This window comes from Bos javanicus, chromosome 3 (assembly GCF_032452875.1).
Source record: "Bos javanicus breed banteng chromosome 3, ARS-OSU_banteng_1.0, whole genome shotgun sequence".
NCBI classification, from domain to species: domain Eukaryota; kingdom Metazoa; phylum Chordata; class Mammalia; order Artiodactyla; family Bovidae; genus Bos; species Bos javanicus.
Window position 1 is genome coordinate 81,579,544 of NC_083870.1, and position 25,096 is coordinate 81,604,639.

The 25,096-nt window shown below is 43.4% G+C and overlaps 1 protein-coding gene and 1 pseudogene across 2 annotated transcripts in view; one reads left to right on the plus strand and one right to left on the minus strand.

Moving 5' to 3' along the window:
- The window catches only part of ROR1 (receptor tyrosine kinase like orphan receptor 1), a 467,486-nt gene that overhangs the window by 34,372 nt on the left and 408,018 nt on the right, over positions 1-25,096 (minus strand). The window contains exons 5-7 of one of the 2 annotated variants that reach the window (XM_061411730.1): positions 8,400-8,527; positions 5,999-6,316; positions 4,022-4,267 (exon numbers count right to left, since the gene is read on the minus strand). In XM_061411730.1, the coding sequence (XP_061267714.1) occupies positions 4,022-4,267; positions 5,999-6,316; positions 8,400-8,527 (692 nt within the window). The remainder of the gene's footprint in view (positions 1-4,021; positions 4,268-5,998; positions 6,317-8,399; positions 8,528-25,096) is intronic. The other variant, XM_061411731.1, reaches the window with a different exon arrangement.
- On the plus strand, positions 3,445-3,580 carry LOC133245499 (U5 spliceosomal RNA; annotated as a pseudogene).

Here is a 25,096-nt window from a genome sequence, read left to right on the forward strand (position 1 = left end):
GTTTATTGATCACATGTCAAGGATTCCCTGTTCCTTTAATGGATGTATTTGTGGCTTGGCCTGAAGAATCCAAAAGGAACTGTTTTCTTTCAAAATGAAGTGAAAATGTTCTTTTAAAAAAATTATTATTATAAGTGGTGAAAACTGGCTTGTCATCTGTAGATTTACCTTTCATCCAAATTTCTCTCTCACGTGACTGGAATTAACCAGTCCTCAGAATTCTGCAGATTGATATTCAGAAAGCAATATCTTAGGGTTTCCTGAGATCATCACTGAACTGATTAATACTATAATAATATACTGAGAAGCACTGTGATGGATTTCTTCATTAGCAAGGGAACGTGTTTTGATGCCATATCATGTTATGGGAATCAGTGTACTGAAATCCAGAGAGCCCACTGTCATCCTTTTATTTATTTCTGAAAGATCTTTCAGTGGGAGATAGCAAAGTGTCTGGGAAAAGAACACGAACTTCGAGTTTGGTCGGAGCTATATGCAAGTAGACAAGGGTTCAAGGTCCAATGCTATGAGTTATCTCATTTAGACATATACCTTGGTAGGATATGTTAATAACATCTGTCCCACAGTGTGGTGATGAATTTTAGATGGAGATGAAGACGGAAAGCACGAAGCACCATGCAGGCACATGGTAGAGAATATAGGTGGTCTTTCTCTCTCTGTCTAAGGTCTGAAAGACTGCTGAAGGCTTTCTTTCATGCCTCAGAGAGTGTTTTTGGTCTGATTCCCTAAAGAATGATGCTGAAATGAAAATCAATACTTTCTAGGTATCAGGTCTTGACTTAAACTAATTGTAATAAAGCTTGAACCCAATTATCAACAAACCTTCCAGCTCATGAGTAAATTATCTCCCTACTTCTTTTTTTATTTTTAAAAATTGTATTCCAGTATACTTGGTTTATAGTGTTGTGTTAATTTCTGCTGAGAGAAAGGGACTCAGTTAATACATGTGTCTCTTCTTTTCATTGGATACTGAACATAGTAACCTGTGCTATACAGTAGGACTTTGCTGTTTATCCAGCCAATATATACTAGTTTGTGTCCACTAATCCCAAACTCCCAATCCTTACGTCCTATCTCCCTGTCCCCCTTGGCTACCACATATCTGTTCCCTATGTATGTGTATTTCCCTACTTCAGATGAGGATTGCAGTTGGAAATTCTGGGCCAAAAGTCACCCACAGGACAATGGTGTTCACCTGGAGTCAAGTAACAATGCATTTTTTTCCCTTAAAATAATTCATTTGGTTTCCTTAAGGACACAGATCAGTCTCCTAAGACAGCACAATGGAGTAGCAGGAAGATGAGTCAGACAGACTAGTGGAGTAACTCTGTTGTTGTCTGAGCCTCAGTTTCATCATGAGCAGTATGTGCTGTGCTCAGTCACTCAGTCGTGTCTGACTCTTTGCGACCCTATGGACCACAGACCGCCAGGCTGCTTTGTCCATGGGGATTCTCCAGGCAAGAATACAGGAGTGGGTCGCCATGCCCTCCTCCAGGGGATCTTCCCAACCCAGGGATCGAACCCAGGTTTCCCCCATTGCAGGCGGATTCTTTACCATCTGAGCCACCAGGGAAGGGTTAATAACACCATTCTCTGTCTCAGGGAGAGGATGAGTATAAATAAAGCCTTGGAAACCCCAAGAATGATGCCTAGCACATGGGACGTGCTCAGTAATTGTTGCAATTATCCCTGGCTCTCTGGCAGATTTTCACACCTACCTGATGTAGGAGAAGGGATGGGGCAATTAAGTAAGTGATTATAACTTTCCTTTTCATGTTGAATATAGCATGTGGGAAAACCATAAATTTTAAGTGCTCATCATTTAAAAAATACAGAATAATTTTCTTTGAAGTTTCCAATGGTGGCTCTGGAAGAGTTAATGTCATAATTTGTTCTTTATGCTGCATATGAAGGCATTTTAAAGCCTAGTGGCTGGTCACCTCTTTTTCAAACTGAGCATATTGAACCATCCCTAAAACCATTTTGCAAGGGAAGATGATATGGCATAACAGATAACATGTAAGAAGGAAACTGTAGTATAATGGTTTCCCCAATTTTCATCACTGAGAATTCTTTCAATATTTTTGCTACTTTTCCCTAATGATTGCTGTAGTATATTTCAGCTTCCTGTTCTTTGTTTCACAGCATTTGTGCTAACTTCTACTGTATCACACACACTGCATTGCGATTGTAATATGAATCACATTTTTTCCTTTTTCAGCCTCCCTACTCCACAACAGGCTCAAACAATATTTGCTGAAAACAAGCATTTCTCTATATGTGTAGTGAGTACATGGGTGCTCAGTCTCTTCAGTCGTGTCTGACTCTTTGAGACCCCATGGACTGTAGCCCACCAGGCTCCTCTGTCCATGGGACTCTCCAGGCAACCATACTGGAGTGGGTTGCCATGCCCTCCTCCAGGGGATCTTCTCTACTCAGGGGTCAAACCCAGGTCTCCTGCATTGCAGGCAGATTCATTACTGCTGAGCTACTGGGGAAGCCCTCGATATGTGTATATTACATACTAATTACAGTTAGTTCCTCTTTATATATATACTGACTACATAAAAATTACACAAGAAAATATTTATTAAACATTTACTATCTTCCAGATATCATAGAGTTTTTCAGTTAACAACTTACTTATTCTCTTAAGAAACCCTGAATGTAAATCGTTATTATTTCCATTTTACTGGAGTGGCTTTCCTATGACATCCTGATGCTCCCCCTAGGCCTGGGAAACTCAAGTGATGTTATTTATGAGAACTGTAATCAGGAAGACAAATCATTAAAAAATCATCTGAAACTCCCAGTATCACCAACATTTTCATTCTCTCTCTTACCGTCCAAACATTTTCTAGAAAAAGGTACAAACTGATTCAGAAGTTTCATTTTCTTCCTATATTTCTGCAGTATAAAAGGATGAGGCAAAGGACACAGTTTATCCGCAGGTTGCCCTGGATCCCTGAGTACTGGCTATAGATTCATTCTCTCTTGTGGGTTTTCTCAAGGACACAGAAAAAACGGTTCTCTTTCTGCTTCCAATACACCTGTTGTGCTAAAAAAGGTACACTTGGACATGGACCATCGTGCATAACATTTCACTTCACGAATGACTGTGATAAGCTGCTTCTCCTGTACTTCCAGAGAGATGGTGCCTGTTATACCCACTAATACAACGGCAGCAGGAATAAAAGCAGTTTCTTCCTTGAGAGTGTGCTACTGCTAAGTCACTTCAGTTGTGTCCAACTCTGTGAGACCCCATAGATGGCAGCCCACCAGGCTCCCCTATCCCTGGGATTCTCCAGGCAAGAACACTGGAGTGGGTTGCCATTTCCTTCTCCAATGCATGAAAGTGAAAAGTGAAAGTGAAGTCGCTCAGTCGTGTCTGACTCTTAGCGACCCCATGGACTGCAGCCTACCAGGCTCCTCCGTCCATGGGATTTTCCAGGCAAGAGTACTGGAGTGGTAAATCTTTCGCCTTTTACTAAAGATTTCCGTGGAGAGGAACAATTCTGAGTTTTTACTCAATTTTTTGAGGCCTTGCTTTTGCAAGGCTAAAAGAAAAAAAAAAAAAAGAGTACTGGAGTGGGATGCCATTGCCTTCTCCATGAGAGTGTGCTTTGGTATCCAAAAAGGTATTTTCTGCTCAGACAACAAAATTTATCCTAGAAACAGAGAGATCAAACAATCATTATCAACCTCCTTTGCCCCCTTATATGATTCTCCTAAGGGAAGGGGCATAGAGCTGGGATCTTTTAAAGCAGGGGTCCCCAATCTCTGGGATCTAATGCCTGATGCTCTGAGGAGAAGCTGATGTAATAAGAATGGAAATAAAGTGCACAATAAATGCAATGCCCTTGAATCATCCCCAAACCATCCCCTCATCGCCTGGACTGTGGAAGAACTGTCTTCCATGTAACTGGTCCCTGGTGCCAAAAAGGTTGAGGACCACTGTTTCAAAGTGACTGAAGCCATGGAAGGCAGTGAGAGTATTTACCACATGCTGGGATGTCACACAGGTCAAACTTATAGTTTTCATCCAAGGTGAAGCACCAGGGCGCTTCCTTCTGATTCCCCGGGTTGCGGCAGTAGGAGTGTCCTCCATTCAGCTCTGGGAAGCGGAGGGCGGTGAAGGTGTGCGTGTGGGGATACTGGGAATTCCAGGGCTGGCACTGGCGCCCTGATTTGGTCACACTGACGGTGCCCCGGTAGTCCACGCCTGTGCTATTATAGCACTTGTGATCTGAAATACATGAAAGAAGAGCCCAAAGTGTGAGAAACAGAGACAGTGCCGGAGCTCCTGGCCAGCAGTTTCTGGAGGGAAGACGTGCAGTTACCCTCACGGCCGAGGCTTCCCTGCCGGTCGGGGCCACGTGGCAGTCTCCCGCATGCTGGGCTGGGACACAGAGCAGACCTTGCAGTGACACTGCTGGGAGGATTTAGAGAGTATGCTTGAGGAGGGAAACCAGTCTCCACAATTATTTTTTATATGGAACACAGAAAAAAATCAGAACCGGGGCAGGATCCAGGGGCACAGGAGCAATCGCCTAGTGAATGGTGCAGGGACTGTTCTTTCCATTTCTGCTTGGTGACCTTAGACATGAGATAGATGGATAGGTCATGGGATAAAGAATGTAGCCCTCAGAAGATGTTCCTTAGCAGCAGTGCACTAGGGGTTTCCGACAGGAGTTTCGCCATTGCCGTGCTGATACACTGGACATCTTCAAGAAGCAGGTCCTATTAAATCTTCCTTCCGGGAGATGATGCTTGAAACCATGGCAAAAATGGATTAAGCTGAAATAAACTGAAATCTGGAGGGGTAATGATAAGATGAGAGTAATAATAGTAATAAAGATGGTATTGCTATTATATGTTAAGCATAGTTCTAAGCATTTTAGGTGCACTAACTTATTTAACTAATAAAAGAGTTAACTGCCAAAAGGAAATGAAAACATTACCAGTAAAGTATAATATAGATGGAGCGGAAATGCACAGAAAACAGTCTTTTGTTTGTTGGCAGTGAGAGGATGGAGGCAAACTCCCATATATAGATAGATAGATAGATAGTGGTATAATACAATATAATGCAATTTACCATTAATGTATTTAGAACATTCAAAATATTGTGCAACCTTAACTACTATCTCATCCTAGAACACATACATCATCCCCAAAGGAAACCCTATTTCATTAAGCAGTCATTCCACACTCTCCCCTAGTCCCTACACCTGGCAATCTGCTTTCTATCTCCATGGAATTGTCCACTCTGGATATTGTATATAAATGAACTCATACAATGGTGTCTGACTTCTTTCTATAAAAGTCTTTTTAAGGTTCAGCCATATTATAGGATGTAACAGGATTTTACTTTTTTTTTTTTGGATAAATAATATCTCATTGCGGAAGATCCCTTGGAGGAGGGCCTGGCAAACTACTCCAGTATTCTTGCCTGGAGAATCCCACGGACAGAGGAGCCTGGCGGTCTACAGTCCACGGGGTCCCACAGAGTCAGACACAACTGAAATGACTTAGCATACAGCATGCAATATTTCGTTATGTGGATATGCCACAATATATTCATCTACTTACCCACTGATGGACATTTGGGTTGTTTACAACTTTTAGCTATGGTGAACAGAGCTATTATGAACCTTTCTGCACAAGTTTTTCTTCGAACACCCGTTTTTAATTCTTTTGGGCATATATCCAGGAGTGGCATTATTGGGACATACAGTAATTCTATTTTTAAGTCATTAAGGAACCAGAAGCCATATTTTAAAATTATCTTCCTCATGTAAGTTTTTGAAGAATGGCACTGCATCTTACCCACTGGAAGCTCAGCCCCCACATGATATCTGGACCACTGGGAAGTAATCTGACTACCAACACAAAATTAATACTGAGGATCAAGGTCCAGTTTTCCTGGGGCTGCTGGCCCCTGAGGCAGCACAGAAGGTCAGGGGCTACCACCTACTTTTATTGATGGGATCCGCCATGGGAATTCCAATCCGGATACAGTTTGCAGCTTCGGGACTCTCGGGCTGAGGGAGATCTTCACAGTTTGGCAGTTTCAGCCTCATCAATATCATGGGATTTGATCTCGCAAAAATGTACTCTGTTTGACACAGGACATTTTCCAGGATTTCGCATTCATCGCGACACAAGTCCCGGGGCTTTGGGACCAACGAGGTTTCATCACAGTATGGGAAGGCGTAGTGGCACAGGGAAGGAATGGCGAACTGAGAACACTTATCAGATAAGTGACTGGAGGTGCCGATCATGGTGAAGGCAGCTGGAAAACAAACACAATTATTAACTCCCAGAGGCAGGGTTTATCTCCCCTGGTTATCCAGTCAACAGATATCAGATGTAAACACACATTGGAAGGAATCTGCTGTACTCAAACAGACAAGGCCAAGGGAAGGAGATTCATTTCAGATGTCTAAGCAGCTTACTTTCACTGGCTTGAAAAGAATAATTTTGACTACAAAGTTTAAAAAAACAGGATTAAGTTACATATGTACTGTTTCCTAATAAAAAGAATTAATTAGGTTAAAGTACAATATATTTTTCATTTTTACTACAAAGCAACAGAACTTTGTGTTTCTTCCGGTACTTTTTATTAGTTTTGTGAGGCTTCTAAAACTTTTGACAGCTGCAGGGCAGAACTTGCTTTATACAGTGGCTGAGCCCAATCACAGGATTTATTTAGTTCTGAGTCTTGCCTCTCAGTTCTTGGATGACCTTGGGTAACTGGTTTAATTTCCTTATAATTTGAAGACTTTTGATCCCATCTTCTGAACATGAGGCAACTCATTTGAAAGTTCTCAAAGAGCACAACTCAGTTGTCCAAGGTATATTGTAGAATATTAGTGGTTGCTCTGCCTAATCTCTTATCCCCATACCAGCCTTTGCACATGTCTACTGACAAGGAGCTTATAATCACAAGGCAGCCTGTGAAGTTGTTGGTATACAGTTTCCCAAAGCATGTTCCTCAGAACATTAATTATGTAGAATGTTAAAAGTGTCTGAGAAACTGGGGTTCCATAGCTAAACAAGTTTGGAAAAATGCTGGGTTAATCAAAGTTAAATGGATTTTTTTTAAAAAAGAAAAAACTGTAACACTTTCCAGTAAGCTGATATCCATTGAAAATGTCCAAGAGAAGATTACTATAAATGGGTGACCAAATATTTATATACTTATATCAGAATTTCCATTTATTTTTGTGAATACTTAGTAAAAAGTATGTTCAAGTGATTTTTTTATTAAGTTGAAAGGTATCTTTTATAGCTTCTCCCTACCAGTCTTGCTTCTCTGGAATTTTATGGACTTTCCTCTTGAAAGCCTGAGAGATTTAGCACCTGGCAAATACGTCTTCCTATAGTTGCTTCTTCAGGTTAAATAATTCCCCTGGCCGCCTCTTGGTTCCCTCAAATTCCTCTTGTGACATAGTTTCTGGGCCTTTGGCTATGTGTCTTGGGTCTGTTCTTGCCTCTCTTAAATCATAGGGTTGCCAGCTAAACTACAGGGCATCTGAATTCCAGGTCAACATTTGGGACATATACTGAAATATATCAGATGCAATGGGGTGTCTTATATTTTCAGTGCTAATGTTGGAAACCTTATTAGAATTTCAGAACAGCCACTTTAATGTATTTAATGCACAGGGCACCGAGGCATAATAACCACACTAATGGGGGAGACACAGGCCGCTGTGACCATCCGACAAGGTACACAGAATCGTGCGTAGTGGCCGACACTACCTACCTCGTATGTGCCAGGTCGTGCTTCAGCATTAGATTTCCATTAAAAAGATCCTTTGAATTCAGAAAAGTGGAGGGTAAATAGAGAAAGCTAGAGCAGGAATAGACCCATGATCGTCTCGCCTCCTCACTCACTTCCCAGATGAAGAAAGAGATTTCCACGGAGAGTACGATTTTCTCCAAAGTCACACTAATGGCAAATTGGGATTAATATCCAGAATTCTAACTCTAAATTCATCCGCTTTTAGTCAACACAATGTTATTTCCAAACAGTAAGCTCTGTGAGGGCAGAGACATACCTGGCTTATTCCCCACACCATCACATCGTCCATGCCCAGCCCAGGTCCTGGTATGCCAAAAGCACTCAATAATATTTATTGAGTGTTTGAATAAAAGTGAGACTTCTCAAAGCCTCCTTTTCCTCTAAGGGCAACCTTTAATAAATTATTCTAATGTAAATTTCAGAGCAGAGATTATATCTCTGGCTTCTTTATGGCCCCGTTCCTAACCCCTATGCCTTGACTAATCCTTTGTCAAGAGAAGGGCTCAATAAAACTTCTGGGGAGAAAAACTGTTGTGCAAAGTATAAATATAATTTCATTGCTACCAACCTGTGATCTGATTTTCTATTTCCCCCTGCATGTGCAAAGACTCCATGTAGACAGTGCGGTTGCCAATAAATCTTGCACAGGCAATCCCTCTGTACGGCTGACAGAATCCATCTTCTTCATACTCATCTCTGAAAACAGAGCACATACATAAGCTGGTGCAGGACACACACGCAGTTGGCGCTCACTGCGCGATGCCCCAGACAGTCACTAGGGGGCGCAGTCGGGCACAGTATCCTAAAGACTGGGTTAAAGAATCTGGCTTCCTCCTCAGTTCCATCCATCGCTTAAAACATCTGTTGGTCACATTGGTCAAGTTTCCTTCACCTCTAGAAATATCATCCTGAAGCACAAAATCATCCTTAAATGTGGGAGAAAACACTTTTATTTTCGCAGCTGGTGGTGGGCTGGAGGATGATGTAGTTGTAAGAGTAAAGAGGAAATGAGTTGGAAATCTGGGCACATGTTCTACAGTTTTTTGTTTTTTAAATACAGATTATTTCTGTTTCATTTGCTACAAAGGGGTGGGTGCATCACCCCAAGACCTACTCGGACTGATATGTCAATTAGGAAGCTCCAAGTGGTGAGAAGCTGGGTGCTGCGGGAAGGAAAGCAGAGGGCAGTCCAGTTACATGGCTCCTGCTTGAGACCCATCACCCCCACACTGCAGAGAGTGTCCATGGTAAACCGCAGACTGGGCAATCTCAGATCAGTCACTTAGTCCCAGGAAATCCAGAGAAAATATCAATTGTTCTTGCTTTCATAAGTTGCTAAAACAAAACAAAATCTTAAAAAAAAAAAATTGTTGCCTCAAGTTTTAATAATAAAAGGGAGGGCACAGATTTTATTCTGAAGATAAAGTGAAAGTCGCTCAGTTGTGTCCGACTATTTTCGACCCCATGGACTTAGTCCATGGAATTCTCCAGGCCAGAATACTGGAGTGGGTAGCCTTTCCCTTCTCCAGGGGGTCTTCCCAACCCAGGGATCAAACCCAGGTCTCCCGCATTGCAGGCAGGTTCTTTACCAGTTCAGCCACAAGGGAAGTCTAAGAATACTGCAGTAGGTAGCCTATCCCTTCTCCAGCAGATCTTTCTGACCCAGGAATTGAACCAGGGTCTCCTGCATCACAGGCGGATTCTGTACCAACTGAGCTATGAGGGAAGCCCCATTCTGAAGAAGGGGATTCCAGAAAGTGGTGTGATTAGTGACTGTGGAGCAAATGGCTGGAGAGCCAAGGCTGGAGATTAGGACCCAAGATGGCAGGCTCAGCTTGAAAGGACAGAGGCCAAAATCTCCCACTCGGGCCTATGATAAACCTAAGACACCAGAGTACAAGATATCAATATGATTCTGAAAGGCAAACTACAGCCAAGCAGAAGGCTACCTGCCAGGCTTGTGGTCTGACTTCTGCCCTAGCTGCTCCTCCTCTGTTAACCTGGCTGGAAGCAACATCTTGCCTGAAAGAAGTATCATTTTTTTTCTTCTTTGGTTTGTTCTAAGTTAAAATACTTTAGAGCAAAAGTCAGGAGAACAAATTCTCCTGCTGGATTTAACATTTGCTTATCCTTAGGTGTGATTCCCTGGTGGCTATGACAGTAAAGAATCTGCTTGCAGTACAGGAGACCTGGGTTCTATCCCTGAGTCGGGAAGATCCCCTGGAGGAGGAAATGGCAACCCACTCAGTATTCTTGCCTGGGAAATACCATGCACAGAGGAGCCTGGTGAGCTACAGTCTATGGGGTCACAAAGAGTGGGAGATCATTGAGCGACTAACACTTTCACTTTCTTATCCTTAGGCAACCTCTCAAATCCTCTGAGCTATGGTTTTCTTCTCTAAAAGATGAAGATAATAATTGACCTCCCAACCCTACAGGTCAAAGTCATGTTGCTGTTTGTTGTTTAGTTGCTAAGCCATGTCTCTTTGCCTCCCCGTAGACTAGCCTGCCAGACTCCTTTGTGCATGGTATTTCCCAGGCAAAAATACTGGAGTGGTTTGCCATTTCCTTCCTCAGGGGATCTTTCTGACCCAGAGATAGAACCTGTGTCTCCTGCATTGGATTCTTTACTGCTGAACCAAAGTCATGAGGATCCTATCAAACTGTGTAAAAGCTTTAAAAAAGTGCTACACAGAGGTAACATATAATTGTTATTAAAGCCCTTACAGTTACCGAGAGGGCTTCCCTAGTGACTTAGAATCTGCCAATCTAGTGACTTAGAATGCAGGAGACCCAGGTTTGATCCTAGGTTGGGAAGATCCCTTGGAGAAGGGAATGGCTACCCACTCCAGTATTCTTGCCTGGAGAATTCCATGGACAGAGGACAACAGCTACAGTTGTCCATGGGGTTGCAAAGAGTCAGACATGACTGAACGACTAACACTAGCAGGTACCGAAGAAGATATTTAAAAGATAGTTATTTGTTAAGCTTCTGCTTTGTAAACTCAACTGTGTTCATAGCTCTGGCCCTGGACACCCACACCTGAGGGTTCAGGGAGGGAGTCTAGAAAGCCCGGTAGAATAGGAAACCATGTGAAAAAAATCTGATCGAGCTGATCCTTAAAAGACGCTCGTTTTCAGCTGCTTTCTACTCCCTACTCACTAAAACAGTCAAGTTAAAGGTGGAGATGGGAGCAGTATCTCTAGTACAGTCTCCCAAATAGTTTGTAGTTCAAAGCTCTTAGAAACGTAACCTTTAAGTACACATACAAATGAATATATCATACACCTGACATAAAGACATTGAAATTTTAATGTTGCAAAATCCTGCAAGCACTCCACATGTTTACTTTCATAAATCCTAGAGTAATGTTGAAGCCTTTTTGGCTTAAATTTTACTTGGGTTGTAAAATTAACCCCACTTTTATTGGGTAACTAATACCAGAAACCTATGGGGAGAAAGAAGTTTCTTGATGACCCAGCCTTGGATCTTGAAAACTGGAGTCCTGAGGCCAGAAAGTACCCCACACCATCACCCCCCTGCTATTATAGATGATGCTATTCTATCCCTAGGCATTAGCAGAGTCCTGGATTTTTAAGGTGTCATTATGAGAACACTTCTTCCTCCCCCACATTAAACTCTCAAGGCCTCAATTTATATCTCTTGGGAGGACAAAACCCTGGAATTACCCCCAGATATAAATCCCTGACCTACTGGGAGTTCCCATATTTTATGTGTGAGGCTTAGGCTAAACTTCTTACCACCTTTCCAATTCGAGATTCTGAAAAGACCCTTTGAATACTGTTTTTCAGAATAAAATGGAATGCAATTCTTTGGCTGCCTATTTCTTATCGAGGGCTTTAGATCTGCAGGTGTATTACATTTTTTATTGTGCCCAGAATTCCTGATACTCTGACCAGTCCAGTCTCTTGGGGACAGATATAAAAAACCAAGCAAGCAAACAAACAAAAAGAGTATGCGATGTCACCTGCTCAGGAGTAGCTCTCAGTCCTGGCTGTGTATCCATCTCCTTAAGAAGCTTTCGCAAATTCCAATGTCCAAACCCCACCTTGGACCTATTAAATCACAGTCTCTGGGGATGCAGCTTAGGTATTCAAGCATTTTAAAAAGCTCTCAGGTGATTTGACTGTGGTCGAGAACCACAGCACTAGAAAAACAAACATGTATTAAGTGTCTGCCACTCTCTGTGCTGAGTACTATGATAAGTGCTTTCTTCAAAGTAGCCCCTTGTGGCGTTATTATCCTTATTTATCTGAGTGAGAGACTCAAGTTCAGAGAAGTTAAGTAACTGGCTCAGACTCACAAGGCCAGCATGTGGAGGAGCTAGGATTTAATCACAAAATTCAAGCTCAAGCTTGACTACCAGGCTATAATGTTCTGCTTTTCAATCCTACTTTAAAGTAAATCAGCCTAATAATAAATAAGAGGATTTATAATGAGCCTTTACTCTGTTTTAGGCATTGTTAAATTTCATTTACATACAAAGTCAATATTAAGTCATTTAATGCTGACAACAGTCTTATACAGAAGGTGAAGATGTAAGTGTTCCCATTTTACAGATGAGAAAGCTGTAGAGTCAGAAAGAACAAAAGAACTTGTCCACTGTGGCACAGTAAGCAGAAGAATTAGATTTGCCCCCAAACCTGTGCTTGTAACCTCGGTACGCAACTTCCCTCCGAATAGCTGCGTATGGGAGTTTTTCCACTGCTTACAGGGGCTCTCTACTGTGAAGATGTGTTCGTGTCTGCTGGACAGAGGAGCCTAGCGGGCTACAGTCCAAAGGGTCACAAAGAGTCAGACACAACTCAGTGACTGCGCACACACACATGCACAGGTGGCGAAAAGGTTCTCTTTTGAAAGTCAAGTCACAATCTCCTTTCATCCTTCCCATTTTTCCTGCCAGCCGTGGCTGGAGGGGAACAAACACTCCTCCAACATTAATCAGCTTTATGCCTTTCTCCAGCTCACACTTCTTTCATCGCTGATGTCTTCCATGGTTAGCAAATTAAAAACATGAAGAAGCAAGGCCATGAGAGTGCAAGGGCGCTTGCAGTGAGCATGCCTGAGGCTGCATTCTAGGGAGAAGAGACACTAGGAGAAGGCAGATGGAATTCTGGCCATCCATCACAGTACCTGGCATCAACATGCGCCAGCCACCTCGCCGTGATGTCAAGATGCTGGAGTGCTTTGTGATGGGCACACATGATTCTCCTAAAGGTAATTTAGTTACTGGGTTGCCAGCCTCTACAACCTTCCAAATTCGCTGCCAGGTGATAGGGAAAAGCAAATACAGTTTGCCCGCCACCTCCAGGGTCTCCCCCTTCCCCAGAGCAAGGAGCTGATGAGGGGTGGTCACACAGGATTGAGGGTGATGGCAACCAATGTGGCAGCAGTAGGAGTATCCACCCAAGAAGCACCGCAGACAAAGAATGGGGAACATGCTGCCCAAGGGAGTTTGACAGTGACTGTGGGAGTCAATGGTTACACACTGCTGGGTGAACTTCTTGGGTCTGGAATAAGGCTCTCAAGCGTTCTCCAAAAAAGAGGACAGTGCAGTGTATAATATGAGGCCAGGGAAGCCCAAGATGTAGTTTTTTGAGAAAGGGGAGCAGGAAAGGAAAAGAAAGGATGGGTGGGTGGGTGGGTGAGGTACGGGGACTGAAAGGATGCAGAATACCCCAAGTGGATGCCAAAATGGAGTTGTGCCGAGTCTGGACCATGAGACTCCCGCTGTGTGCTTAGTCCCTCAGTCGTGTCCAACTCTTTGCGACCCCATGGACTGCAGCCCACCAGGCTCCTCTGTCCACCGGGATTCTCCAGGCAAGAATATTGGAGTGGGTTGCCATACCCTCCTCCAGGGGATCTTCCCAATTCAGGGATTGAACTCAGGTCTCCTACCACTGCACATGGCAGGCAGATTCTTTACCCACTAAGCCACCAGAGAAGCCAGCTAGTGCTCTCTTTAGTGCTTCCAGTGGGGGACGGGGTTTCTGAAGGGTGCCTCAGTTTAAGGGAGAAAAGAGAGCAAACGCAACTGTTGTCTTATATACATGATTTCAAAAGAAACCCTTAATATGCATACAGAAACTGTGGAAATCTGAAGGAAGTCTATACATTACTTAGCCTGTGCATGCTCAGTCATGTCTGACTCTTTTGAGACCCCCTGGGCTGTAGCCTTGGAGAAGGCAGTGGCACCCCACTCCAGTACTCTTGCCTGGAAAATCCCACGGACTGAGGAGCCTAGTAGGCTGCAGTCCATGGAGTCGCTAAGAGTCGGACACAACTGAGCGACTTCACTTTCACTTTTCATTTTCATGCATTGGAGAAGGAAATGGCAACCCACTCCAGTGTTCTTGCCTGGAGAATCCCAGGGACGGGGGAGCCTGGTGGGCTGCCATCTATGGGGTTGCACAGAGTCAGACTGAAGCGACTTAGCAGCAGCAGCAGCAGGGCTGTAGCCTGCCAGGCTCCTCTGTCCGTAGAATTTCCCCGGCAAGAATACTAGAGTGAGTTGCCATTTCCTTCTCCAGGGGATCTTCCCAACCCAGGGAAGAAGCCTGCAATTTTTGCATTTTCTGGATCAGCAGGCAGATTCTTTACCACTGTGCCTCCTGGGAAGGTAAGTAGTAGCACACCAATGGTAATTTCTTACTTCTGATAATAGTACTATGTTGATGCAAGACATTAACATTAGGGGATAAGGGAATATGGAAATTCTGCACTACTTTTACAACTTTTATTAAACATAAATATTTCAAAATAAAAAGTAAAAGAAAAAAGACAGACTTACATACATATCTCCTTCCTGTTGAGCCTCCCTCCCCCCGCAGAAGGAGGGGATATAGGTATAACTGTGACTGATTTGAGTTGTTTTACAGCGGGGATCAGCACAGTATTGTAAAGTAATTATCCTCCAATTAAAACAAAAAAAAAGAAAGAGTTTTACAAGAAGGTGAGGAGATGCGAACCTCATTGTGTATAAATGAACAGGAGATGCTATGGTGTGAGGGTATCAGGAAGGCCTTCAGATGACCTCAATTATTCCTTAAAACAACTTTATAAGAATCCCTCTGGACCTATCCCTGGGTGGCTGAATTCTCATCATGAACAGTTCACTTATTTGTGATTGGCCTACTTCTAAATTCAAGTACTTCCAGGAGAAATGACCTACTTAGGAAGGGCTCAGTATTGATTGATTTTTATTAGCTGCTATGAGCACTTTCCTCTCTGTAGAAAGTTGTATACAAGGAGGGCAGGGCAATTGATGAGAGGTCCCTGTGTGAAGAAGAAGGCAATCCTCCTGACCTTGCACTTCAGTCCAGGGCTGGCTGAGGGCCGGTGAGATGACAGAGAAGGCAGGCCGGGAGGGAGGGGAAGGGAGTCTGGTTCATCAGTTACTAGTTACAAAGGTATCTTTTCAAAACACAGACTTGGAGCAGGTCATTTCCTGCCTAAAATTCATCCCAGTTTCCAACTCACCACAGTTACTCGCTGCAGTACACAAAGCCCTTCCCTAGTTCCTACCCATTTTTCCAGCCTCATTCCCAGACTGATGAGCCTGTGAACCTGATGATACCAGCCATGCTGCTGTTGACCTTGCTCGTCTCAAAGCAGGGAATGCTCTTTGCTGCCCCACTGGCTTGGTCTATTCTCTTCCTGAGGCCTGGAGTGCTGTCCATCTGCTTTCTCACCTTGTGATCGCCTTTATTATCAGGTGCTCCCAACCCCTCCTTCCTGGGAAAGTCAGTCACTGCCTACCCCACACTCCCGCCCACCCAGCACCTTTACCACACCACTCCCACAGACTTCTGAATTCATATTATGTTTGTCTCTAAGGCAGGGACCATGTCTGGCTTGGCTTCACAACTCCAGGGCCCGGGACAGTGTACAATATCCAACTCAGCCAACAAGTGCTGAATGAGGGAGAGGGTGCTGCTGAGCTGTCCTCCCTGCTACTCCACTGTGCACAGACTGACCAGCAGAACTGTAATAGACCTGATAGATGCAGAGATGACCTAGCCTAGCTCATAGATATGACCCTCTCCATACCAGAATGATGCTTCAGACTGGAAACCACTTTCTTCTGCACCAGATTTTACAGTGGGGCATGGCAGGCCTTAGTCAGTTGAACAGATTCCTACTGATGAGTGAGGCCCTCATGTTCCCTTATGAGGTACTAAGACCAGTTAAAATGCATGTCTCTCCTTAGGGGGAAGAGAATAGACTTAAAGGCACTTTGCTAACTATAAAATCTTACTCAAAAGAATTTCAAACAAATACTTGTATACAAATGTGCATAGCAGCACTATTCAAAATAGCCTCAAAGTAGAAACAACCTCCAATGCTCATCAATAGATGAATGGATGGACAAAAGTCATCTTTTGTGGAAAATTATTCAGCCATGAAAAAGGCACAAAGTACCAAAATATGCTACACTGTGGAAGAATCTTCAAAACATTATGATAAATGAAATTAACCAGATGAGAAAAGCCAGAGTACATGATTCCATTTATATGAAATTTCCAGAATAAGTAAATCCATAAAGATAAAAAGCAGATTGATGGTTATCAGGAACAGGAGGAACGGAGGAATAGGGAATAACTACTCACTGGATGTAGAGTTTTACTTTGTTGTGATAAAAATGTTCTGGAATGAGAGATGGTGGTATATATATTAGCTGCTGTGGAATTGCTCACTTTTAAATGGTTAATTTTATGTGAATTTTATCTCAATTTTTTTAATTAAAAAATCTCATTTATACCCAAAGGACAAAGCAGAGGGAACAACAGTTGGAATTTTAAGCCTCAGAACTGGGGAGAGATTTTGGGGATTGTTTTTAAGCAAACTCACTGGTCAAAAGTGCTGGCAATTTACACAGTCCCAGCAGGTTTCTTTGTTCTGATTCTCTTGGTTCTACAACTGGAATGCCAGAGACAGTGCTCTGCAAGCCCATAGCTTGGCAGGCTCAGGGGGGACTGACTGCCTTGAGTGAAATCATCCAACACTTCTGAATTTACCCCACTTGGCACCTCTTACAAGTCCTATTTTGAGCCATGGAGATGAAATCCCTTCAAGATGCCTGTCCCCAGAGCCCTGAATCTTGGTCTGAACGAAATCCATCACACAGTTCAAGGAGATGTAGTATTCCTAATTATGCTCATTTAGCAAAGCGTGGTTTATTTTCTCTCATGTGGGAAGTAATTTCACTTTACCAATGCAAATATAACTGGTAAGCTGTATTTGTTTTCCCAAAGACCATCATGCTTCCCTGGTGGCTCAGATGGTCAAGAATCCACCTGAAATGCGGGAGACCTGGGTTTGATTCTAGGGTTGGGAAGATCCCCTGGAAAAGGGAAAGGTTACCCACTCCAGTATTCTTGTCTGGACAATTCCATGGACAGAGGAGCCTGGAAGGCTACAGTCCATGGGGCTGCGTGGCTCAGATGTAAAGAATCTGCCTGCACTGTGGGAGATCTGGTTTTGACCCCTGGGTTGGGAAGATCCCCTGGAGGAGGGAATGGCAACCCACTCTGGTCTGGAGAATTCTTGTCTGGAGAATCCCCATGGACAGAGGAGCCTGGTGGGGTACAGTCCATAGGGTCGCAAAGTCAGACACAACTGAGTGACTAAGCATGGCACAGCGCAAAGAGCATTATGACCAAAAGTGGATGGGAGGTACCCCTTTTTAAATCTGTAAATCAGGCCACATCTTAGCTAATCTGGTTAGAGCATAGCCACGGCAGATCCACACCCACGCTGCTTCCCAGGAAAGGCACTAGTAAGCTTGGGGCTGAGTGCAAAGCCTCCCATTTCAGAGGCTGGGTTCTCTCTAGGGAGGCAAAGTTAGATCTCTTAAAGGGGAAAAATCAGGTCTATCTTTTCATTAAAAGGGGGGGATACAAGATAAAATTAAGAATCGATGTAAGGGATGCAGAATTCTCCAATATGGATAAAAGCTCAGAGACACAGAAACTTGAAGAATAGAATATAATCTGACATGGTCTAAAAAAGTTGGTGTCTCTCCAAAATCACCTCCTTCCTTTTCCTGAGACAACTTTAAGCCTTGAGGCATCCTTGGTTAACAGCCAACCAGGAGGAGAGAAAATAATTTAAGTCATATAAGCTTTAACTGCAAATACCTTGGAAGAGACGGCCCTTGGAGAAGAGGCATCAGGATAAATATAAGTGGAGACGTGGAAAGTGCTGGCTGGAGTGAAGGAGAGAAGGTGGTCTTGGAAGGAGAGCTACTGGGGCCACTGAAGGTATGCTTTGCCTCAGGCTGGCTGTGGTGGAGAGATTAGAGGTTAAATATGGGATCCCAATGTTATCTACCACACTCTGTTTTTAAAGATCCATCTGAAAGTGGGCATCAAAGAGGGTAACGTGTTAACATACTTGACCTTTAAGATCAGCTTTCAAAGTGAGCCAATCAAGGCACGTCAGCCCAGAGGGGTGATGACTCACAGAGAAGACTTCATCCTACAAGGCTGAGAGTTCAGCCCACCCTAATAGCCCTTCTCTTACTGGGAATTCCTTTGTGAGCACGAGCAATTTCGAGGTGCCTGTGTCAAGTAACATGTGCTGTTGCCCACACCTGGACACTGATCATTGGTAACATTTATTTCCTTAGCAAAAGAGTCCCTTGCTCTTTCTCACACCACTCTTTTGCTTTAAAAAATTAAATAAAAAATTTTAAGTTTTTTTCCCCCCTTGGCCATGAACCATTAAAACAAACAGATGAATAACGCTCTGTCATAGTTTCCAGAGCAGTGCATAATAGTTACTTGTATCCAACTTAGAAATGGGAAGGTATTGGCTTTGCTTCATAGAGATGTTTAGAAATACAAGGGTTGCATTTCACTTTGGAGAAGGAGCAGAACTACCCAGGTTTGTATCTCACGAGTGTAATTTAAGGGAAAATTACATGTGTAATAGATTTTATTCCTATTTAAACACACATTTGAAATGATAAGACTATACAAGTACAGTATTTTTAAGAATATGGAAGGTCACTACTCAGAAGAATGAGTGACTTCTGCCCCCTCCTGATTACTGAGGTTTTCGTGGTGGGGCAGCCTTTCACCTTCTAAGAAGCTCTAGGGTATTTGACTTTTCCTCTAATGTTGTTGTTTAGTCTCTAAGTTGTGTCTGACTCTTTTGTGACCCCATGGACTATAGACCGCCAGGCTCCTCTGTGCATGGCACTTCCCGGGCAAGAATACTGGAGTGGGCTGTCATTTTCTTCTCAAAGGGATCTTCCCCACCCAGGGATCGAACCCATATCTCTTGCATTGGCAGGTAGGTTCCTTACCACTGAGCCACATGCGAAGCCCAGCTTAGGCTGGTGCTGGGAGGGCACAGATGGATTTTGGAGCCCCCAAGTTCTCACTAGAAACCTTTTGGATGTTCTTTGGCAGTTCTCCAAATATTAGGTATTCAAACTACACTCTAAATTTGCCTGTTGAGAATAACGGAAGTTCAGAATAATATGACATGCACACATAGCAATCCAGTCAGGTTTTTAACCACAATGTTTCTAAGATTGCTTTGAAATTTTTTTCATTTTCCTTTTATGCCTAAGACCATGGATTGCAAAAAAAAGAGAAGGTTTGTGGAAAGAGCGGTAAAGGGAACTTAGGGATTTCTTAGGAGGGTTTTGATTTCGTCTTACTACTCAGAAGTTGGGTGAAACTCAATCCCCCATTTTTGCTTTTGTTTTGTCTCAGCTTTGTTTCCCATTCCTTCTGCTGATGGCAGTTAGGAAAGAATACTAGCTTCCATAAAAAGCCATGGTGACTATAATGCCTCCCGCAAAACAACACCAAATAATGCAGTATAGAGGTGCTCATGGTCAAACATAAAAAAAATGTACACATTAAAAAAATGTAAAGAGGCAGAAATTCACATGAACATAAAGCTTGACTTGTGATGCACTAAATGGGAACATGGTAACTGAACAAGTGGTATCTGTTGGACAAGGGGTCTCTGGGACAGAGCTGTGAAATCCAGTGGGTTCCCTAAGAAGAAATGAGGAAAGAGGGTGGATTTGTGGCAGTGCTTTACTAGAACGTGAAAGTGGAGAGCAGAGCGGTCTTATATCCTTGGTGTTGAGATACCAACAATATCCTTGTTCACCAGGACTTTACAGTTTATGGGGGAGAAACATGAAGGTGATAAACATCACCTTCATTCCCCTCTACGTCCTTCTCTCTTTCTCTCTTTTCCACCAAGTTTGTTGAAGCCTTGTGCTGAAAATAAAAAAAAAAGGTATCTAACTGAGGCTGGGAAGGCTTCTGGAGGAGGTGATAGCTTCAAAGAGGAATAATTCAACAGATCATGGATTAAATGGTATGCCACCAAGATAAGAGGAGTTGAAATCAGTGAGACTTCATGGGACTAATGGTGGGGGCAGGACAGGCCCGAGAGGAGGGTCCTCAGCTGCAGCGTCTGGAGGAGTGATAAGGTTCAACACACCATTCGCTACTCTGTGGGCTCAGTCCTGCTCTCATACTCTGTTAAAGTCCTTTTAACATTATCTTATTTCAGTCTGCTACTTCAAAATTCTAATAATAAGAAAAAATGGGGAGGGGATGGATTTTATAGTGAAGACAGGGGATGTCAGAAAGTGATGTGATTAGTGACAGGAGAGCAAGTGGTGGAGCTGGAGAGTTAAGGCTGGGGATCAGGGCCTATGATGGAAGGTTCAACTTGTTCACAACCTGCCACAAGGGCCATAAACCCAAGACACAGAGTAGAGAATCTCCAGCTGTTTCATGGAGAGAGCTGAAGCTATGTCAGAGTTGGCAAAAAATGGTAAGGGGTCTGCTGGCAGAGCTGGTATGTATAGAAGGGGCCGGTGAACTCGGGGCAGGCACCAAGCCTGTAGCTGTCCCTTGAGCCTGTTTGTTATCTAGGGGAGTCATTCAGTTGGAACGAGCCCTTTCCAGCTTCTAGTCCAACCCCATCTAAAGCAGAAGAGCTAACAGCTGTGTGACTTGAAGAAGTTCACCAAGTAGCTGGATGGGCTGAGTGCAGTGCTGGGGTAAGACCTGGACTTTGGAGACCCACAGAACTGGGCGCAGTCCTGGCAGCTGCCTTCCAGCTGTGTGTGGCTTTGTGTTAAGTATGTCATCTCCTCATCTATAAAACTAGTATATTAAATAAGATCATGTATACAAACTATTCATTCATGAGAGTTGTTTATGAAGTATAAGTTCTCTTTTTGCTTTATTTATTCTAGAAATAGGTATACAGATTTACCTACTACTTGCCAGGTACTATTGTAGGCACTGGAGAAAAGAAAGCAGACAAAAAATAACCACCCTGGTAGTACTGATCTTAGCTTAGATTTCTGGCTGGAAGCTCTTTCTTCCACTCCCTTTTTTATGCACCTTGCGGTTCCTTCTCATCAGACCAAAGATTACTCATACATAAAATTATGCCTGTGTGTGAACTCTGGACACGTTTGGGACAGAAGTAGGGTCTGGCTTATGAATCAGAAAGGACATGACAGGGGTTAGCCTTTAAGAAGAGAAGTTTGATTAAACTACCCCTCCTTGGTCTGCTCCATGGACCCTGCCTCCTTTCTCTTGCTGGGAATGGACCCTCTGTGCTCCATTCTAAGGTCCAACGACCATCAACTCAAGCACACGCACCTCATCCCTCTCACCTATCCATGGGTATTGCTCTGGCAATTGTCTCTTTTCTCAGCTCTATTGCCATTTCCTCCTATCTCTATTGGATTATTCCCATCAATACCCCAATGTGCTACAATATCTCCCACCTTAAACTCTCTGTGGCTCTGTTCAGGTACCAGCACATTTTCGTGCTCCTTTCTATAGGACTGCTCCTCTCAAGGATGCCTGCACCTGCTTTCCCCAGTTCCTACATTGGCTCTTAGACCCACCCCAATCAGGCCTTTGCCTTGACATTCCACTAAAAGAGCTCTTGTCGAGGTCAGTGGTCTCCATGATTAAATCCGATAGGTCGTCTTTAATGTTACTGACCTAGCAGCAGCATCTGACACAACTCATCACTCCTTGAAATACTTTTCACTCAGCTTCTAGACACTGTTCTCTCTCGGTTTTCCTTCTCCTTCTCTAGCTGTGCTTTCTTAGTCTCCTTTGCTAGTTCAAGATTTTAGTCACTGACAACCCTAGAGTTCAGCACTCAGACCTCTTCCTCATATTCTCTCTCTCTGCCTACCTGATCTTCCATCGCCCAAGCTTGAAATGGCCATTTCTGTACTGAGGACTGCCACACTCATATCTCCAGCTGAAATAACTCTCTGAACTTCAGCCTCCCTATCTCCCCTTGAGTATCTAAAAGGAATTCAAACTCCACATGTCTAAAATTGCAACCTTTATTTCCCTCCAAGACCATTCTGGAACTCTTCCTCCACCCCAGGAAATAACAATTCTTTCCTCCAACTACCCACAGCAAAAATTATGACATTCTCCTCGATTTTACATTCTCTTACAACCGTCTCCAAACCATCAGCCCATGCTTCTACCTCCTCCTTCAAAACCTATCCCAAACCTGCCTTTACTGCTGCCCTCTGGTTCAGGCCACCATTATCTCTGCATGAATTTTTTTCCAGAATACTCACAACTGGTCTTCCTACTCCCACTCTTAGCCACCCTCCCCAGCCCCTCAGCAGCTCCCTCTCAGCAGCTGGAGGAATCCTTGTAGGACCTAAGTCAGTTTATGTCTCTCTCCTGCTCAAATTCCTCCAGAGACTTCCCTTCACATGCTAAGGACACACAGGAGTCCTTACAATGTCCTTACATAGATTTCTGCTGCCCTACTACTTCTCTGACCTCATGCCCACCACTGTCCTCTCGCCCTCATCTGATTATTACCTATTACATTTAGTATCATCAGACATATTCTGTACTGATACATTTAATTGTGTATATAAACACTTCCTGGGAACAGCAACTGTGGTCTGGTCACTTGTGGTATGTCCCCATTGCCTAGAACAGCACTGAGTGGCAAGTTGTTGACAGTGTCAACACAATAGATACAGGCAAGCTTAATGAGTGAATTAAATCTCTCCCACTTTAAAAAAATACTTTAACTTCTGTGTGGTGGCAACAGAGAGGAACCTGAGTTCATCTCACAACCTGAAATTTACAATTTCTCCACTTCCCCACCCCAGCCACTCAACCTCCCCATGCACTTAGTTCTGCTGAATGGAAGACACAAAGAATGGAAGGAAGGGGAAATGGGCATCCTTTAAGAGGAGCAACAGTTTGACTGGAAAACTAAATTGGCTTCCAAAGCACTTCTTAAATTTGTCCCCTCTCCTCCTTCCAGAGGGCTTCCCTGTGGTTCAATTTCTGGGTTGGAAGGATCCACTGGAGAAGGGATAGGCTACCCACTCCAGTATTCTTGGACTTCCCTTGTGGCTCAGCTGGTAAAGAATCCACCTGCAATGCAGGAGACCTCGGTTTGATCCCCCCTCTAGGCTCAGGCACCCACCACCCTTCAGCTGATGACTCCCCTAACTGGGAGACCAGCCTCTAATCTTCTGCTCTTCCAAATCCACCCTCCATGAAGCTGCCAAAGGGCATCTAAAATGGAAATCTGTGTCCTCCCTTTGGCTGGCAATTTTCATCAAGCACACTGCCATCCTCAGGTATACAATACTGGCTACTTCAATGTTAATGAGATTAGACATCCACAAACTTCTTAGCTAATTTCGTTTTCAAGTTAAAATGGTTCCCTCTTCTTTTTCTTCTTTCTTCCATTTACCTTCACAAGTTATCAAGATTGTACTCTTTCTTCAACAGTATTCTCATCATCAAAGTGAATTGAGAAAAGAAGCATGACCTTTGACTTAAAGCTATGAGTATCATTTGTAACCATATCTAGGTGTTTATGAAAATAGTATATTGCCCCAAACCAGAAACAGCCAGCAAAAAGGCAGGGAGGCAGGATGGATGGTTTCTGTACAGGAACCATGTGCCAGAAACTCTCAAGTTGGCAGTATTTTCTAGTTGAAGAAACCAAGGTTCAGAGATTAAGTAAGTTTCTTGCCCAAAGCCTTAGGCTTCACTCTAAATTTCCTGCTGTTTCCACTATAAGAAATACTACAAAGTTAATACAAATATATGAAAATATGTGCACACAAGGTTGAATGAAAAAGAAACACCAAGCAGTATTTGCACAGATATGCTGCTACGTAAGATGGTTATATGTATACAGACAAGGAAGGAGCTCAGATGGAAACAGTCACTCTTGATTTTATTGAACCATGTGTCCTCCAAATTGTTCCAGTGCTTAGCAATGAGATAGCCATTAGTTGAGAAACGTATTGAGAAATGTATTGAGGAAACAAGCTCAGGAAAAGGTGCTCAGCGGTGTGTATGCTTCTTGGACTTAGCAAAAGGGAGAGAATTTTGTAAACAGCAGTTGGTTTTCTGGAGGAGGAGAAGAAAGTGGCAAAGTTGAGGGAGATATTAGAGAGGAGGAAGATGAACAGAAAAGATTCCTCCCAGACAGTCTGGCTTGACACAGGGTCTCTCTATCCAGCAAAGAGTGTTCTCACTTCCTAGAAATTGACAGGAAAAGTGCTGGCCAAGTAAGTTTCAAGTTTCTTTAGGGTATTAGCTAACAAGCAGGATGCTGGGACTGATCTTGGCACAGATGAGTGGAAAAGTCACTGGGCTGGAAATCAGAAGACCAGGGTCCTTGGTCCTGATTTGGCTGCCAACAAGCTTTATTTCTATGTAACCTTGGAGAGGTCACTCACCCTCGTTTGTCCTAAGTTATTCTATTTGTATAATATAGAAGTTGAGCCATCTGATATGCTCTTTCCAATTCTAACCTTTTAAGGCTATTCTAGTCTAAGCTCTCATCATGTCCCATCAAGATGACTGCAGTAACCTCCTAATGTGTTTCTTGACCTCCATTCTTGACCCTGTAAATTGATCTTTCACACCACTGCAGAATGAGCTACCTGATAGCTAGATCAGATCATCTCTTTCTTACAACTACAGTCACTCTCCACTGCATAAAGTTTCCTGGTGACAGTCCATTAATGTGTTAATAGCATATTAATAGAGTTCATACGACCCCTGAATGTCCAACCCATCCACCTCTCTAGTCCATCTCTTGTCATTGCCCTCCTCAAACCCCAGGCCCTGGTAATAAAGAACAGCTTGTAATTTCTGAAGGGGCTTCCTAGGTGGCTTAGTGGTAAAGAATCTGCCTGCCAAGGTAGGAGATGCAAGAGACTC